At 35.9% G+C, this 17,439-nt stretch overlaps 2 protein-coding genes across 5 annotated transcripts; both read right to left on the bottom strand.

Annotated features, from left to right (window-relative positions):
• Window positions 1–8: 8 nt before the first annotated feature.
• LOC145733021 (leucine-rich repeat-containing protein 40-like) lies at window positions 9–4,010 on the bottom strand. Of its 3 annotated transcripts, none has more exons than XM_081985618.1 (11): window positions 3,665–4,010; window positions 2,187–2,380; window positions 1,933–2,136; window positions 1,729–1,852; window positions 1,498–1,670; window positions 1,303–1,445; window positions 1,042–1,248; window positions 844–987; window positions 600–788; window positions 360–545; window positions 9–171 (listed from the first exon to the last, which is right to left on the bottom strand). In XM_081985618.1, the coding sequence occupies exons 1-11, from the start codon at window positions 3,840–3,842 to the stop codon at window positions 66–68; spliced, it is 1,848 nt and encodes a 615-aa protein (XP_081841744.1). In that variant the 5' UTR covers window positions 3,843–4,010; the 3' UTR covers window positions 9–65. The 3 variants fall into 3 exon arrangements, with proteins under 3 accessions (XP_081841744.1, XP_081841745.1, XP_081841746.1); XM_081985619.1 differs by lacking the exon at window positions 3,665–4,010 and adding an exon at window positions 2,438–2,753; XM_081985620.1 differs by lacking the exon at window positions 2,187–2,380 and having other exon boundaries at window positions 3,665–3,818.
• A 153-nt stretch (window positions 4,011–4,163) lies between these two features.
• Window positions 4,164–17,386, bottom strand: LOC145733013 (uncharacterized). Of its 2 annotated transcripts, none has more exons than XM_081985605.1 (13): window positions 17,164–17,386; window positions 15,440–16,917; window positions 8,711–9,238; window positions 8,585–8,659; window positions 7,291–7,428; window positions 7,126–7,233; window positions 6,931–7,072; window positions 6,707–6,880; window positions 6,512–6,645; window positions 6,320–6,453; window positions 4,741–4,861; window positions 4,506–4,683; window positions 4,164–4,444 (listed from the first exon to the last, which is right to left on the bottom strand). In XM_081985605.1, the coding sequence occupies exons 2-13, from the start codon at window positions 16,845–16,847 to the stop codon at window positions 4,249–4,251; spliced, it is 3,336 nt and encodes a 1,111-aa protein (XP_081841731.1). In that variant the 5' UTR covers window positions 16,848–16,917; window positions 17,164–17,386; the 3' UTR covers window positions 4,164–4,248. The 2 variants fall into 2 exon arrangements, with proteins under 2 accessions (XP_081841731.1, XP_081841732.1); XM_081985606.1 differs by lacking the exon at window positions 17,164–17,386 and having other exon boundaries at window positions 15,440–16,602; window positions 16,655–16,771.
• Between the last annotated feature and the right edge of the window lie 53 nt (window positions 17,387–17,439).

Raw genomic sequence — 17,439 nt, 5'->3', positions numbered from 1 at the left:
CAAGAAAATAACATTGAATAAGCTTTGGGCTTTAATAAAGAATATGATATAATTCCAACAAATACTTATGGGGCAATCCTGTCCCTTAAATAAGAGAGTATTGAGTCAGTTCCCTGCTCCAAAATGGCGTAACGCGGTTGCCGGAATGAGTTTCCTTTCAAGTCCAAACACCTATAATGACAAATACATTAAACTGTTTAAAATAAAAGTGAACACATAATAATAATAGATCTGTTCTCAGAGAAAATCTCCAACTAGTAATATGATATTCACGTGAGAATTCAACCAATGGAACTTGACATTTACTGTTTCTGAGTTGGACATCAGTCAGGGATTGCCTCTGCGAACAGACCTAATACCTTAATTGAGTCAAATTTCCCAATTGGGGAGGCACAAAACCAATATTATTGTTGGACAAATTTAATGTGGCCAATCGCGTAAGTTTAGCTAATCCTTCCACATTGATTTCCTCCAGTTTGTTATCATTGAACAGCAAAATTTCAAGCCCGATCATCCCAAAAATACAATCAGGAATTTTACTGAACCTATAATAACACTTTCACTCATGATTTTTCAAGTCCAGTTAATCACAAAAGAACCTGTTGTTAAACAACGCAATTTCCCTCATACTTGTCATCTCGTTCATTTCGGTGGGCAGTGTCGATAACATGTTGTTGCTGACATCCAGAAACTTCAATTTGGTTAGTTTTGCAATATCTGGAGGTAATTCTTGTAAGCAGTTTGTTGATAAATTTAGCTCCGTCAAGTATTCAGCCAATAACAGCAAACTGATTACAGATGACAGTAACAACTTTAAATAATAAAAAAGCCACAAAAATCTACCTTAAAGGAAAGTGAGACAATTTGTTTTTGCATAAATCTACTACATTCACATGCGCCTCTTTAGCTTCACTAAAAACTTGGTCTGGAATGGTAGATAAATTTTTCATGGGTAGTTGTAGCACATTTCCATTGCGCATTTTGTACCTTTAAGCAGTACAATTAAACTAAACTGTAAACGAAGATAAAAGTGTAAATTACCTATCAGGAAAAACACAGGAATCTGTGGGAATATTACCAGGATCTTGGGCTATAGCAACTAAATCCTCCTCGCTTAGTCTTTCCCTCAAAAATTTCAAAATTCTTTGAGTACCTGTACCTACTATATCGGCCCTAATATGTTTCAGTTTGTTACCTTCAATTTTCAAGACTTGCAAATGAGGCAGCAAAGAAACTACCGGAGGTATTCTACCAAAAAAAATTAGTCTACTCAATTCTCTTAAAGAAACTCCAGACACTCACTCCATTAAATCATTATTAGTCACATCCAGCTTACATAAATGCATAAGTTTTATGATATCTTTGGGTAAGGTTGCAATTTGATTATCGCGCAAATCCAACGTTTTTAAGTGAGGTAGGTTATGGCACAGTTCCAAAGGTATTTCCTGGAAACAGTAGTGTCACACCAAGGATGGATTAAATAATTTAAGAAAGTACCTTAATAAAATTGTTTCCAAGATAAATTTCTTGCAAACATTCACAGCCGGTAAAGTCAGGTATTTTCTCAATGTCATTATGTTGAGCGTAAAGGATTTGAAGCCTTCTAAGCTCTCCAAATGATTCCGGTAAATATTTAATACTATTGTGGTTTATGTCTAATTTAGTTAAACCTTCAAAAACATTTTTCTGTTAAGTTTTAATTAATGAGCTAGTTCGTCAATTACTCACTACGTAAATTTACAGTATCAGCGGGTAATTCCTTAAGTTTATTGTGCGACAAGTCAAGTTCAATTAATCGTACCAAGAATCCAATTCCCACTGGAATTGCTTCTAACTCATTATAAGATAAATCCTGCAAATTATTTGTGGAATTTCTAGAGTACTTAACTATATTGACTTCAGAAAAATGTTTGTAAAATACAGCCGCCTTACCACTTTTTCCAACATAACCAGATCCACTAAAGTGTTAGGTAGTTCCTGGATACAGTTATGACTAAGGCTCAAAACTTTCAGCTCCAGTAACTGATCAATATTATTCGGTAGTCGGTTTATCTTGTTACGGTTAATAATCAGTTTAGTTAATTTGGTGAGGCTGAGAATTTCTTCAGGCAAACATGTTAGAGAGTTATCTTGTAACTATAACAAACATTCTGCTTACACCATACCAACAACTGTAACAATCTTACATTCAAAACCGTTAAATCTTGAAACATTCCAATTTCACTGGGAATCTCACACAACACATTAGAGCTTAAATCTAAATTGGTTAAAGGTTGGACATTCCACCAAAGCTCATCATCTTTACAAACAGGAGAAGAGAAACACAGATTTACTTCTTTTTCCTCTGTATCACTGTACATAGTAAATAGACGCTGTGGCACTAAAAAACATATTTGCAAGCCTTAAATAGCTAACAGCATATAAAGTAGTGACTTACAAGAATGAAAGTAGTTAAAAACTGCCGCATAAACAGTCAGTGTGAATAGTTTGCTGTTTTATTATTCAAAAACTGCTAAGCCCAAAAAATTTGTGGTTTTCCACTTCAATGAAATTTTTAAACAATAATTTTTCTTCTGTTTAAGCAAAACAAAAAATGTAATATTGGAATTTGTTTGTAGTCATTTCTAGATGGGCAGCATTTGCCTAAATTCATTTGGTCAAAAAAAGCAGCTTTCAGCAGCAGGGCATTTGGACTTTGGTTACTATAAATTAGTGTCATGCATATTTCACCAAACCATATTTTTTATTGTTTGTTAATATTATATAGTTGGATTTTTACCTTTTGAGAATGACGTCATCTTTTTACATCTTTGTTTCTCGCATATCAAACATATGAAATCAACAATTTTAGCAAAAAAAGCACGTTGTTAATTTTGTCATCCTGTCAAATTAAAAACGTTGACATTTACTGTCACTCTGATATAAACAAATATCAAAGGAATAAAAATGCTGCGCTACAATGACCAAGCCCAAATGCTAATTCTAAATGTGCTGGTTTTTTTGGAGTACGAGAAAAAACAGTTTCCAGATGTCATCCCAACTGATTATTCCAATGTGTATGATAGAGCATCACAGGCTTTAAAACTGAGTACTGCGACCCTATGCCGAATGAAAAAGGCTGGAATTCCAGCTGACGACTCGTATTTCACCAACATTTCTAAGAAAATGTCAGTCAGTAAAACCAAAATAACCGCTTTTATGAAAAACAAAGAAGTTGGTAATGTTGGTATGCCAAATTACTATTTTCGCTTTATTGTGCAAATCACAAAAACACAGCAGAAAATCAATGAACATTAATAATATATTATGTTATTAGGAGTAGAAGAGATCTTTAAGTGAGTGCAAGCACACCTATTTACTGAATGAATGATGATTAAACCGAAACTCTCATGATCATGTGATTTTCAAGGCACTTGATCATCAGTCACTTCCGAACGCACTAATTTTTTTAAAGCATTTGTAGGTTAAAATTTGTGATCTAATTCTAGACATACGTGTTTTTTCACCTGCTTGACGTCATTCTCAAAGGGTAAAATTTTGACTATAAAAGTCCCTTTTAAATGAACATAATTTTGAAATAGACTATACTACTTGCCATGGCACCACACTACAAACTTTACATGACCTGTTTAACCCACAAAAATAACTCAAGTACGCTATTTACCTGTAGATAAGTGTTTTCCATGTAGATTTAGCACTCCAGTTTTCTTCACCCCTTTAATTACCTCTTGAGACAAATACTTACAATCCTCGGTTTTGGTTTGCATGTGAAATAAGGGACTAACCAATTTCCTCCGGTTTTTCGCCAGGACTGGTATCTGTTTACGTTCAGTTTGGTTCATTTTTATTACTTTATTGTTCAGGAGATTTAAAAATTGGATCTTTTGAAAATATCTACACAAAACACAGTAGTTTATTTATTGTGTTCAAACTGCGCAATTTATTGAAAGCAACGTTGCCGGTTTGTTCACTTCAGCTGATTTAGCGCGATTGCCAAAATGGGCACTTATTTCTATTTCTCTCGTGCATATGCAAGGCGAATGAGATAAAAAATAAAACATCGATTCGAATTGGAAGAATTTTCAACACATAACCTAAAAGTGAACAAATTTGGATTTTGTTTACCATTTGTTGGGATAATTGCCTTTTAAGAAAAAGATGGATTTTACCGTGAGAAAACGTTCTCATTTTCTCATTGTGCTACTCTATTTTGTATTAAAAAGAGAAAATAAAATTATATTCAGTCCACTAAAAACACTTATTAACAAATTGAAAAACTGAGTCATAGTCGAGCACCAATTCCTTGTAGTGTTTAAGTATGTCCAAGTGTTTCCTGTGTATTTTGGTTTTTATGTTTTTGTACCTCAAAGCGGTCACTGACTTGTCCAAAAAATAATGCAGCCACAAAATGTTGGTATATGGCGTAAAAGCTTTCCAGTCATTACTGCACCCAATAATAACAAATTAGAGATACAGACAAAAGTTTGGCTATTTTTTTTTGTTACCCGTTTCGTCGCTGCATCAGTCTGTAAATCTCAAACTGATAGTCTCCAAAGGACTTGAACAGGTAGGGATCATCTCCAAGGTTAAGGAACATTATGACACCCTCACTCTCTATTCTTGACAAGGTAAAATCGATTAAGGTCGCCTGGACCCCATATGACTCACAAACAGACGTTTGTCCTACAAATGACGAAACAATGTACTAATTATTGAAGGTAAAGAGAAAACTAGACTTACCTCTAAGAGTAAAGGTTACTTTTTCATTTGGGTCCACTTTCTTGACTAAAATATTACCCCAATGTAAATCTCTATGTTCAAATTTTAGTTTTACTTCAGCTACTGCCAAAGTATAAGCCACCTAAATTTAAAAAAATGGTCAAATTGAGTAATTATCAAAGTGATATACTGTTCTCATGGACTGAGTTTGAAAACCATCAAAATTTATTTGATTTGTTTACTATTAATTCTTTTCTATTTCTTTGTGTTGTTAATCATTTATAAAGTTTTCTATTTACCACACCACCACAGTTCTTTTAAGAGCTATTGTTTCTACGCTTTTAACATTCTGTAAGTACTTTCATAATATAATTATTAATATTTTTATTTTTTTTATGTTGGCTGTCACCATCTAACCAAAATTGGCACAATTACTAATCTGTTTTGAAAAAAAGTGGGAGTGTATGGTTTTTATTTAGCCATTTGGTTTTTCGTAAATTCGGAATTACTTACTATTACAGTATTTTTTGAGAAAATGCCTGGAAAAAATCTCCACAGACAAGCCCAGCAGTTAATTCTTAACCTTAGTGAATACTTTGAATTGGAAAAACCAAGGGAGGACCTTTAGAAGCTTTATCATCTGTTCAGGAAGAAAATAAGAAATTTTAAGACCTTACATATTCTTACTGATGTATTTTTTTGATACTAGAAGGTTGCAGCTCCTTTGAAAGTTTCCCGCAAAACTGTTTATTCGATTCGGAAAAAGCAAGCAAGTAATCTTATGATTTCCTCACCTAGAAAACGTAAATCGATGCGTGATCGACGAGCCAAGACCACTGATTTATCTAAAAGGATTAAAATGGATGTTCGAAAAACATTATATGATATGTACAACGATAGTATGTTAATAATAGTAAAATATATCTACTTTTGTAAGAAACATCTATTAACATTTCATTGTTTCCAGAGACTGAGATTTTTGGGTTGCATTATAGATTTTTCATAAAAATTTCTTCAAACATATTAATAATAAACTCATAGAAAAAGAAAATAAGCGTCTAAAATGTTTTCCAGCGGGTTTAAAATAAAATAAGCGGATTGCAACCTGAAAATTAGATATGAGATACTCAAGCATCACTCAGAATGTCTTATTGAATTTTAAATTTGTTGTATTTATTTTAGAGAAACATGTAACCATCCAGAACCTATATCAAGAGCTTAAAGTTAAAGAAATACTACATATTGGTGATACATCTCTGCAAATTTTGGTAAATAAATTAGGTTTCAAATTTAGACGGAATTCTGTGATCCAAACGGATACTTCTCATAAATAAAAAATGTTATTTCGGTCAAGATATTTTTGATTTGCTTTGGTATAAGGTTGTTTTAGTGCAAATTTGCATCCAAAGATCTCTACTTTCTGACTGACAATACACGCAAAATTTTAAACGTGACGAAGCTTTAGACCCGCCCTTTTCTATAATATGAACACAACAGGTATGTTGACGAAAACTTGATTTGATTCATATGATTATAAATAACGTTGCCTTCGTGACGCACCGGTAAACTCACTCCGCGAGAACAGTAAATAGAGTTTTACCTGCTTAAATACTGATACAGCCTGCTGTGCATTGGTAAACACGAAACTTTCCAAGTCCTGGCCAGCATTGAAAAGCTCCAACACAATATAGAGCTGTTCCTTACTGAAATTATCTGGAGGGTCGTTTTCAGTACCTTAAATAAATTCAAATAGTTGAAAAAACAAATAATTAGTAATTACAAGTACAACAACCTTTAATGGATGCATATTCATGCCACCGCCGTACCAAAGTATCCGGATACCGTCCTTTAACGCAACTGATTCGTTGAACTTGACAGAAACCGGCAGTTTTGTTCGCAGCGCCATTGCGCAAATTCGAAAGTTTACTGCAAGAGAAGGTACAACTGGACCATTAAACGCTTAAACTTTAAACACAAACTTCCTTACAAGGCTATAACAACTTCGGAAAGAATTTCCTCGAATTTTTTCTGTTTTTCACCGTTAACTATCAAATCGCCCTCGATCGGAATCACTTTCATTACAGTGGTGCATTCCTGTTGAGTGTACATGAACACTTCTCCGTATGTTCCTTCAGCGATTTTTTTACATTTTTCCAACAACCTGAAATTGTTCACTTAGTTTAAATGATAGCAGAAGGTTTTACAACTTACTCATCTGGAAATATTTTGTTAAAAGCCTTAGGCTCGGATTGAGAGCAATATTGTAAAACTAACTCTCTCCCGGACAGGAACTTGGCTGATTTTTTAGGCGTGACTTTACTTAACCTATTGGTGATGTCGCCCAAAGGCAGACCTGATCAAGAGAATAGTTTTGGTAAAGTAAGACATCAAGAAAGTTGAACTTACTTGATTCGGCGTAATTTAGAAGGACAGTTTTTCGTTTGTACTTGTTCGATTCAGGTGCAGGTAGGATAATGGTGGACAGTCGAGTAATCGTGGAGGCTCCGGAAGTTGCTAAAAGTAAGTTACTACTGGCTTACAAGTATCAAACCAGTTTGGACTTGACTTTACCATTATCAGCAGTTTCTGATCTTTGCTTTTTTTCCTGTATTAGGCGCCATGACTTTTCGCTAGATTTTCGAAATATTTCGTTATCTGTACAGTGGAAGGACATTCGGCTGGGTTTTACTGCAGTATTTCCTATTATACCTTTAATAATATACAGAGTGTGTTAGTAAAATTTTTAGAGGCAATGGAATGAATGCAAAGGGAGTAGCATATGCCTGTATTCATAGTTTTTCCAAAGAAAAGCTATTTAACAAGAAGGGACAGCCGACATAATTCCTTTGATGTTGGGGTGATGTTTTTGGCTGTCCTCGGTTCGCCTTTGGTAGGAATGCTGCCGGTTTTCTCTTATCTTATTTCATCTTGAAATAAAAACTTTATCCAATTTTCAGGATCAGATATAAACTAATTTCATATAATCATTCATCATTGTTTACTTCTTTTGAGTCAGTGTTTTAAGTTTGCCTCTTAATCATTGGAAGCATATCAATTCTTATTTTCTTAACTTTAAACTGATGTTTTAAAACAAATATTTGATGTGATCTGAGATATGACAACGTTCTTCAACAACCTGAATGACCAACCAATAAAACTTCTGATATTCAACGATCAAAGCCGATATCAGTCGATTGTCTCTTAACTTTGGAAGGAAAAGTCTATCTCTCTCTAATTCGTTTTCTCTTTTCAACTGTCTCTTCTTGTTAAATAGGTATTCTTTGGTTTTTCCTTGACATTAAAATTATAGGTGATATTGCTCCCTTTTTTAAACTTTGTGGTGAAAATTACAGGTTTTCAAAACATTTATTATACATGAAGGTTTCCCTGTTGTGATAAACTTGCTAGGAAAAATGCAGATTGTGTATTACCAATCCCGGGAATTATACAGTTGTTAACAGCTTTAAGATTGAAATATGAAAGTTATCAACATCAGATCAGATGACAGACGATGACATCGATCAGTCATCGTCGAAAGGTAAGGAAGAGCTCTTCGACCGTTACGTCATCGCCTTTGATAATGTTCGCTGCAAATGTGGACGAAAAGTCGGGAAAGAAATTTCATTGGACCACGGCTTATAAGCCCCGATAACTTTCATATTTACAAATTTAGACACTGAAAAATAGCTAGCAAAAATAGCAATATATAACTAGAATGGAATGACTCCAAATTTCTGAGTATGTTTACCGTAACATATCATTTATTTCTTTGCCTAAAAGTCCAATTTAATGTTACGTTTTGCGGTGTTACTAGAGTGACTTTCAGTGAGGCCAAACAAAGTTTGAAAAATTAAATACAACTTACTGGGAGATGAGGTTTGCTTTCCTCGTCCAATTTCGGTAGTTCTGTCATTGTTTAAAATGACATCAGTCTCTTCATCTGAAATAAATCTTCACTAATAAACTTGGACTTTTACTGTTGAAAACCTACCAGATGAAACTAAATCAATGACTTTGCTATTGCCGTCCACTTTGTCTGTTACCGGTGTTTCAGGTTGTAACGGTGAATCGTAAATACCACTTTTCAGCTGCAACATACTTCTTTCTTCAGTGTCATCATCATCACCAGACACATTCATCAACTTGCATAAATATTCTTTTTTACTAATGTCAATATTCTTAGCCCTACTGCTTTTCCTTGATACTATTTGTTTTGTTTTTGGTGTTTGTAGTTCTATCAATGACGTAGTTAAGTTAGCATTTCCTGTGGGTAGTTCATTCACAATCTCCTCATCTGAATCCCCAGTTAAATCGATTGTAAATGTTTTAAGTCTGCTTGAAATTTCACTCTGTGCCTTATCTTGAAATGATGTTACATATTCTAATGATGAATTAGTGCTACATTTGCTGGACTTCAGACAAATTGATGACTTTCGGGAACTTTCTCTTACACTAGTAGCCTCAACAGGGTCACTTGTCACCTTCAATATCTGGCAAAGGTATTCTTTTTTAGAGGGTCCTAAATCAAGAATATGTGATGTAATACAGTTATTGACATTATTAATAATAATAATAATAATAACGTGTCTTTATTGTAATAACCCTATTACAAAAGGCGAAGTTGAAGTCATAGACTTCCTATCTTAACATAGAGATGTTGATACATTATGACACTTGACATTATTAATATAGTTATATAGTTATTTGAAATACAATCACGACTACTCAGAATAAATGTGTATAATCCAAATAATATATACGTACAACCAACTACTAGGGAAATTGTAAACACGATAATGGGGAAAAAATGTAATGGATAAACGTTAATTTAATAACCTAAGATTGTTCCTATTACTTTTGTTAGACGCCGAGAAATTATATCAAAAAAACAGCTGGACCGTCATACCAACAGGCAGAGTTCCTGCTTTTGTAATCTGTCAAAGACTAACAGGGAAAAGAAAAACCCCTATTGATTGTCGCGGCCGAGGAAGGAAAACGGCACTTTCACCAGAAATTGAGGATGTCTTAGAAAAATGTCTTATTGAGAGGGCTAAAGTTGGGTATCCCTGTGACAAAGAGGAGCTACAATTACTTGTAAAAGCGTATCTGGAGAACAAAAATTTGCAGACTCCCTTCAAAGACAACAAGCCCAGTGATGATTGGTATTATGGTTTTTTAAAGCGGCATCCTAGACTTTCTGTCAAAAAACCAGAGCATCTTCAGAAGACGCTCGCAAACCAGACATTATTTACAGCTTTTACAACACTTTAAAAAGCACAATGATTAACAATAACTGTGATGCTATTGACAAAGCAGCATTTATTTTTAATGCTGATGAGTCTGGCTTTTCAAGTGATCCCAGTCGGATTCGGGCTATTGGGAAAAAGGGATCAACTTTATGTCGAATCTCTGGAGGAAGTGGCAGAGAAAACACCACCGTATTAGCTTGCATCGCAGCAGATGGTTCCACTTTGCCCCCACTCGTTGTTTTTAAAGGTGCGGCTAATCAACCAAGATGGATGTCTGAAAAAGCCTATCCTGGAACACAATACTCTGCTTCAAGCAATGGGTGGATGGAGAAGCCCCAGTTTTTCCACTGGATAACTCAAGGTTTTATTCCTTATGTTCAAAAAGATGTTACCTGCGCAGACTGCAATACTTATATTCGATGGCCATGCTAGCCATATGAGTGTTCGCATTTTGGAAGAGGTCATACAAAATAACATTGTTCTTGTGAAACTTCCGAGTGATTTGACTGATAAGCTACAGCCTTTGGACAAATGTGTATTTGGTCCTGTAAATACTTATTGGGAAAAGCAGCTTATCGCCCATGGAAAGAAAAAAATGGGATTGGGAACTGGACAACTAACAAAACGGGAATTTTCAGAATTGCTTGGTTAACTCTACAAAATTCCCAAGACATGACTTTACTGTGGAAGATCTAGCTGAATATGATTTAAAATCATCAACTTCAAATACAAATTCTCAAAATATAGATTTGATTTTGAGCACTGAAACTGAGGAAATGTCTGAGGTTGTGCCAGAAAATCCGGATGTGCCACAAAGACAAGATGTATCTACCACTAAATCTAGTGAAATCTTAGATCCTGAAGTACCGGATTTTAAAGATTTAAATGAAAGCGTCCCATCAACTTCAAATAAACATGTTTTACTGCCATTATTACCAACATCCTCTCGGGGGAGCCTGTAACCCCTAGAGGGCGCGTCCCCAGGTGGCGGATAGGGGAATGCCTCCCAGATATGGGTGGTAGGAGGGAAATCAAATACCTCCCGCGGACCAACAGGTAACGCAGCGTCTGATCCAGAGTGGGCGGCTGCGAGTGGGTGTCTGACTCCAGAGGGGCGACCCACAACAGCGTCTGACCCAGAGTGGGCGGCTGAAACTAGAACTGGCCAACACGCTCGGCAAGCGTGGCCTTTTAATGCCAAACCCTTCCAAAACCAAACCATGTTGAGTTCTAAAACAGAAACTGTACCCCAGGCGAGTAGAGTGAAAAACTCAGAATCTCGCACTGATAAACCAGTCTGCCTCGTGGATTCTGGGGGAGGCAAAAACTCAATAAACCCAAACTACAACTTTGTCCCGAAGGGAGAAATCAGAATAGCCACTTACAATATCCGTACTATGAGATCGAGGGAACAACTTGAGCTGCTGGAAAACGAATTAGAACACATCAACTGGGATATACTTGGCCTAAGCGAAACTAGACTTCAAGGAGAGGATGCGACCACTCTCAGGTCTGGACATCTATTTTATCAAAAGAACGCCGACACGAACTCACATATCGGGGGAGTGGCGCTCATGGTAAATAGAAGACTGAAACACCTAGTCACAAAAATGGAAGCCATTTCAAACAGAGTAATCTATATTATACTGAAGATCAATAAAAGACATTCCATGCAAGTAATCCAAGTATACGCTCCAACAAGCTCCTCTCCGGACCAAGAAGCCGAACAATTCTACGAAGACATCGAGAAGGCCCAAAGGGCGGGAAATGCTAGGTTTCAGATTATTATAGGGGACTTTAACGCCAAAATTGGCCAGAAAAGTATAGGCGACCCACCAAACATTGGATCGTATGGGCTAGGAAGCAGAAACGACAGAGGAGGAATGCTGCTGGAGTACCTCCAACACCAAAATCTATATTGCGTGAACACCTTTTACAAGAAACCCCCCCAAAGAAAATGGACTTGGAGAAACCCGAACGGGCAAATAAAAAACGAAATAGACTACATAATCTCTAACAGACGAGACATATGCCAGGACGTGTCTGTTCTGAACCATTTTGATACAGGCAGCGATCACCGACTAGTTCGAGCAAAGATGATTATTAACACCAAAGTCGAAAGGAAAAGGATGGTTCAAAAAGGGAATTATCCAACTACAGAAACCCTGACGTCAAGAGCAGAAGAATACCAAACTATTCTAAACACAAAGCTGCACAACTTGAACTGCCTGAGGAAGATGGAACTAGAGGAATTATCGGCAACAATAGCCAGCAGTACCCAGGTGGCAACAAAGAAAGTATGCTCTAAGCACAAAACAGAAAAAACACCGAAATTAAGCTTAAACACACTGAAGCTGATGGAGCAAAGGAAAATAACGAGCAGAGATTCAAATGAATACAAGGAGTTATGTAAAACAATAAACAAAGAAAGCCGAAAAGACCTGAGATCCTACAATAGTCAGCTGATAAAAGAAACTATTGAAAACAACTCAAACATGAAAGTACTTAGGTCACACATGTCTAGAGGAAGGCAAAAACTTTTTAAAATAAAGGATAGGAACGGGGAAATTGTTACAGACAAAAAGGGTGTAATAAATATCATCCAAGGCTTCTACAAGGACTTGTATACATCAACTCTGCCTAAACCAGACAGCGTTAAGCAAGAAATTCTAAATGTGGGATCGGAGGATATACCAGAAGTAAACAGGAGCGAACTAAGAAAGGCCCTTAAACAGATGAAAAACAAAAAAGCACCGGGAGAAGACCGTATCACCGCCGAAATGCTGAAGATGGGAGGAATAACGCTTGAACATGCCCTTTGTGTCCTTCTAAACAAATGTATTAGCGAAGAGAAAATACCAAAACCTTGGCAAAACGCTGAAGTTATTTTAATCTTCAAAAAGGGCGACAATACCAATATTGCAAACTACCGACCAATCAGCCTTCTTTCACACCTGTACAAGCTCCTCACAAAAATTCTGACCAACCGACTGACAAATAAGCTCGATTTTTACCAGCCAGTCGAGCAAGCAGGATTCAGAAAAAAATATGGTACAAATGATCACCTACAAACCGTTCGCACTCTAATAGAGAAATGCACCGAGTACAACGTACCCCTACATCTGGCGTTCGTCGACTACGAAAAAGCCTTTGACTCGGTTGAGACCTGGGCGGTTCTGAACGCAATGAACGAGGCAAGAATAGACACAAGATACTCCAATCTTATAAAACACATCTACGAAAATGCTACATTGCAAGTAGCCATTGACGAAGATACATCAACGGATAAGATTAAAATAGAAAAAGGAGTCCGTCAAGGGGATACCATATCCCCTAAACTATTCACATTGGCATTGGAAAGCGCCTTTAAAAACTTGGCCTGGGAAAACAAAGGTATCAATGTAGATGGAACCCGACTGAATCATCTACGTTTTGCTGACGATATTGTTGTCATCAGTAACGACATCAATCAGCTGAAAGATATGTTGGAAGAACTGCAGGAAACATCAAAACAAATCGGGCTCAAGATGAATTTAAATAAAACCAAAATAATGACCAGCGAAGAGACGGCAATAACCATAGAAGGCTGCACTCTAGAACACGTTGAGGAATACATATACCTGGGCCACGCTATCAGACTGGGAAAACAAAACCAAACAAACGAAATATCCCGGAGAACAAGACTCAGCTGGGCAGCATTCGGTAGGCTAGGCTACATTCTGAAATCCCAAAGTATCCCATCAACCTTAAGCGGAAAGTCTATGAGGCCTGCATTTTACCCGTAACAACATACGGACTGGAGACTATGACACTTACAGAGAGAAGTGCAGAGAGGCTCAGAACAACTCAAAGAGCCATGGAGCGCGCCATGCTGGGAATCAGCCTCAGAGATCGAATAAGAAACGAAGAGATCCGAAAAAGAACAAGGGTAACCGATGTTATCAGAAGAGCAGCCGAACTAAAGTGGCGATGGGCGGGTCATGTTGCAAGGCAGGATCCATCTAGATGGACTAATAAAATAATGCAGTGGCGCCCAAGAGCCACAAAAAGAAATGCAGGGAGACACCCAAAGCGATGGCGGGATGACATCCAGAAGATAGCAGGAAGAAACTGGTTTCAAACTGCCCTGGATAGACGGACATGGAAATCATTGGAAGAGGCCTACATTCAGGAGTGGATGGACATAGGCTAAAGAAGAAGAAGAAGAAGATTACCATACAATTGACATTCAAAAAGACACTGACAGAATAGAGATAGGCAAAGGAGTGCCATCAACCTCTAGCTGCTATGGAGAGTTGAACACATTGTTTTTTAAAACACCTGAACAGAACGTTACAGGGGATTCTACAGCTGCACCAAAGTGTCGCCTGAAGCATAGGACTTATGGCAAAATTTTAACGACAGCATGCGTCTTAAAACGGTAGAAGAGGTAAGAAGATTCCTTAAACAAAACTGAAGTTAAGAAAACAAAAACAAGTTCTTACTGTGGAAAGTGATGATGAAGAAATTTTAGAGTCAGAAGAGAAGGAAGAAATAGATATAAAATCATGTAACATTGAAGAGTTGACTCCAGGAGACTTTATTTTAGTTCAGTTTAAAGGGGGAAAAAGAGGAGCAACTATTTTTAAATATGTTTGTGCTGTAGAAAGCATTCAAAACACAGAAATTTAAGTGGTAGGGTTAAAATCTACGGACGACACCAAGTGCAATTTTTCTATTGTAGAACGTGACGTTAGCTTTATTTCCCTTGACCAAGTATTTGGAATTTTGCCATGTCTCTCATTAAGAATAAAGGCCAGCGCATTTCTCATTATTTTTATACACAAGTACCTGTAATAGAGCAATAGTTTTTCCTTTTAATATTGCCCCAATTGATACTTTAATGTTTTATGTTCAATAGTTATTATTTCTAAGTTTTGAATTAGAATTCATAAATTTGTTATAAAAAATAATATAAAAATAACCAAAAATTATAGACTTTTAATGAAATCACTGACCTAGGGGGTAAATGTAAACATCCATATTGAACTACTCAGACTTGAATTTAAAACACTTATCAAAACTGTTTACATTTACACCAAATAAAATCTCATAAAGAACAGTGGTTTAAATGTTGAGTGTTTACATTTTCCCTAATTTTATTGGAAATTGTAAACAGGACCAACAAATTTCAAAGATTAAAAAGACGAAATCTGTGATATCTAAGTGTATCTTGACTACCCAATGACATACTAAATACAATAAATGATGGTGCTATGCAGAGTAACTGCATTTCTTGCCTGAAATACAAAAAAAATTGTATCACTCAACAACAAATATGCAAATATCATTTTCAATTACCCCACTTGACCTTAATATTGCATAACCTAAGGTCTGAAAGAATTTTATTATACAAACTTGCAATATTATAAGTAAAAGATCTTTCGAAGCTAACACTAATATGGGCAATTATATTAATTAACCATTCTTACCTGCATTCACTGATTCAACACTGTCATTCTCACTTTTTGTGCCAGTTTGCATGTCTTCAGACTTACGTCTTGAAACTCTTTTAGAATTTACTGAAAATTTCTTACAGGGTTTGGGATGACTAATTCTTCTACTCAATCTCCTCTGCTGTGCTTTAAATTGAGTTAAGGAACATTTGGTTAAGTTAATTGTTAACTGTTTGGGCCTCCCTTTAGTCTTATCTCTACTTTTTAAAATATAGTCAGGTTGCCTGGGCAACTTCAGTCTGTCTTTGGAGTAGTTTATTTGGCTTTTATCTAATACCACTAGGAAATCTTTGAGCATTTTTTTCTGAACATTGGTGGTTAATTTGTGTTTTCTGTCAGTGACAAATCCATTGAACTGCTTATCTTCACTGTCTAAGAAGGAACTGACCTCTGGGTTTAAAGTTGAATAAAATTTACTCTCAAATTGTTCAAATTCTTTTAAGGGACTAACAATAAAGCCAGAGTGTAGATTTTGCCCAGAAATGTCAACTTTACTTGTTTCATTCTCATGCAACTCTTTAGAAGAGTATTTTTTACTTTTATTTTTTGATCTAGTGACAATACTTCTCCCCTTTGACTTATTTGTATTACAGAAAGACTGATATGAGCAACTCCAACTTTTAATCTCCTTCAGAGATTCTATAATGCATTCCTGTAGTTCTGGCTTGTCTTTAGGGATTATTGGTGAAATTGGTGGTTGATCTTTTCCAAAGATAGGACTACCACAGTATGAAGAACTGAATATTTCATTAGTAGTTGAGTTCACTGCAGCATTACCTTTTGGTTTTTTATTTAATTTTATTGGAGTACTCTTTGGCAGTGATAGACAGTGAGATCTAAGAACTATTGATGAGGTTTTGTTTGCAGTACCATTAGATTTATTTACACTTTTATTTAAGTAATTTTTTGAAATACCCTCAATTTCTAGGCTATTTGTGATAGCTTCCCCAGTGGGAGTTTGTTGCAAAAACCAGGAGCAACTTGTATCATAATTTGAAACTTTCAGTACTGATTTGTCCTTGAATGATCGCAACTTTTGCACCTGGACTGAAACTTCTGAGACATCAGTACAATCACTAACACAACTGGATTGCATGTGAACGTACACAGGCTTCTTTAATACTGGTCTTTTGCATATTCTATCAAAAGTATCATCTAAATTGACATGAAGGGATTCATCACTCACCACACTTTTTATAAGTTGTGGCAATTCCTTAAATTCCATTTTGTTGTCATTTTTTCTTCTATGTTTGCTACCCTTTTTTTTATTTGATAACTTCTTCTGGGTGAGATTCTTGGCTAATAATAAATTAAACGCAGTTACCCCACTTATATCATTCTTGGAACGACTGTAAGTACGAAATTTCTTTGTATATGGGGCCATTTTGAACACATTTATGCCAGTGTTTTGATCACAGATTGTCTGGTGAATGCTGAATTGACTGATCCATCCTCTGTAACAAAATAAAGTTCCTGATAACTGGAATTTGTCAATCATTTGCATTGAAAAGAACAGACTACTATTTTTAGATGTAAAAACCAGACTGTGTTGGTGTCTGTATAGGGGTGTTGTAAATTTTCAAAAATGTCTGTAGTCAGAACAAAAAGGTTGAAATCACTTTTTAAAAGTGTTAATATTGATTGTTTTGCTTCATAGGCTCTAAAACCAATGTAAATAAACGGAAGCAACATCAACTTACCCTCAGGATTCAACAATACATATAAAGGGACTCCACTGCTCACAGATTTATAAAATTTACAAACATATATATAACATGGAAATAAGCCACAAACTTTAAAATAAATTTTTGCGAAGCCTTGTTTTTAACACTAAAATCTAAAATTTATTTGAAATACCACTCTTCAGGTTTTTTTTGAGATTTTTAAATTATAACATTGGCAGTGACAGGAATGAAATGGCAGTTAGCTTGGCAACCAACTGAGCTGTCACCAACCGCCAATAGTGACCCTAGTTC

Source organism: Ips typographus, linkage group LG8 (assembly GCF_016097725.1).
Source record: "Ips typographus isolate SLU linkage group LG8, UJ_Ityp_2.0, whole genome shotgun sequence".
Classification (NCBI taxonomy): domain Eukaryota; kingdom Metazoa; phylum Arthropoda; class Insecta; order Coleoptera; family Curculionidae; genus Ips; species Ips typographus.
The sequence above is the reverse complement of the archived record's forward strand: the minus strand, read 5'-3'. Positions and strand labels throughout refer to the sequence as shown.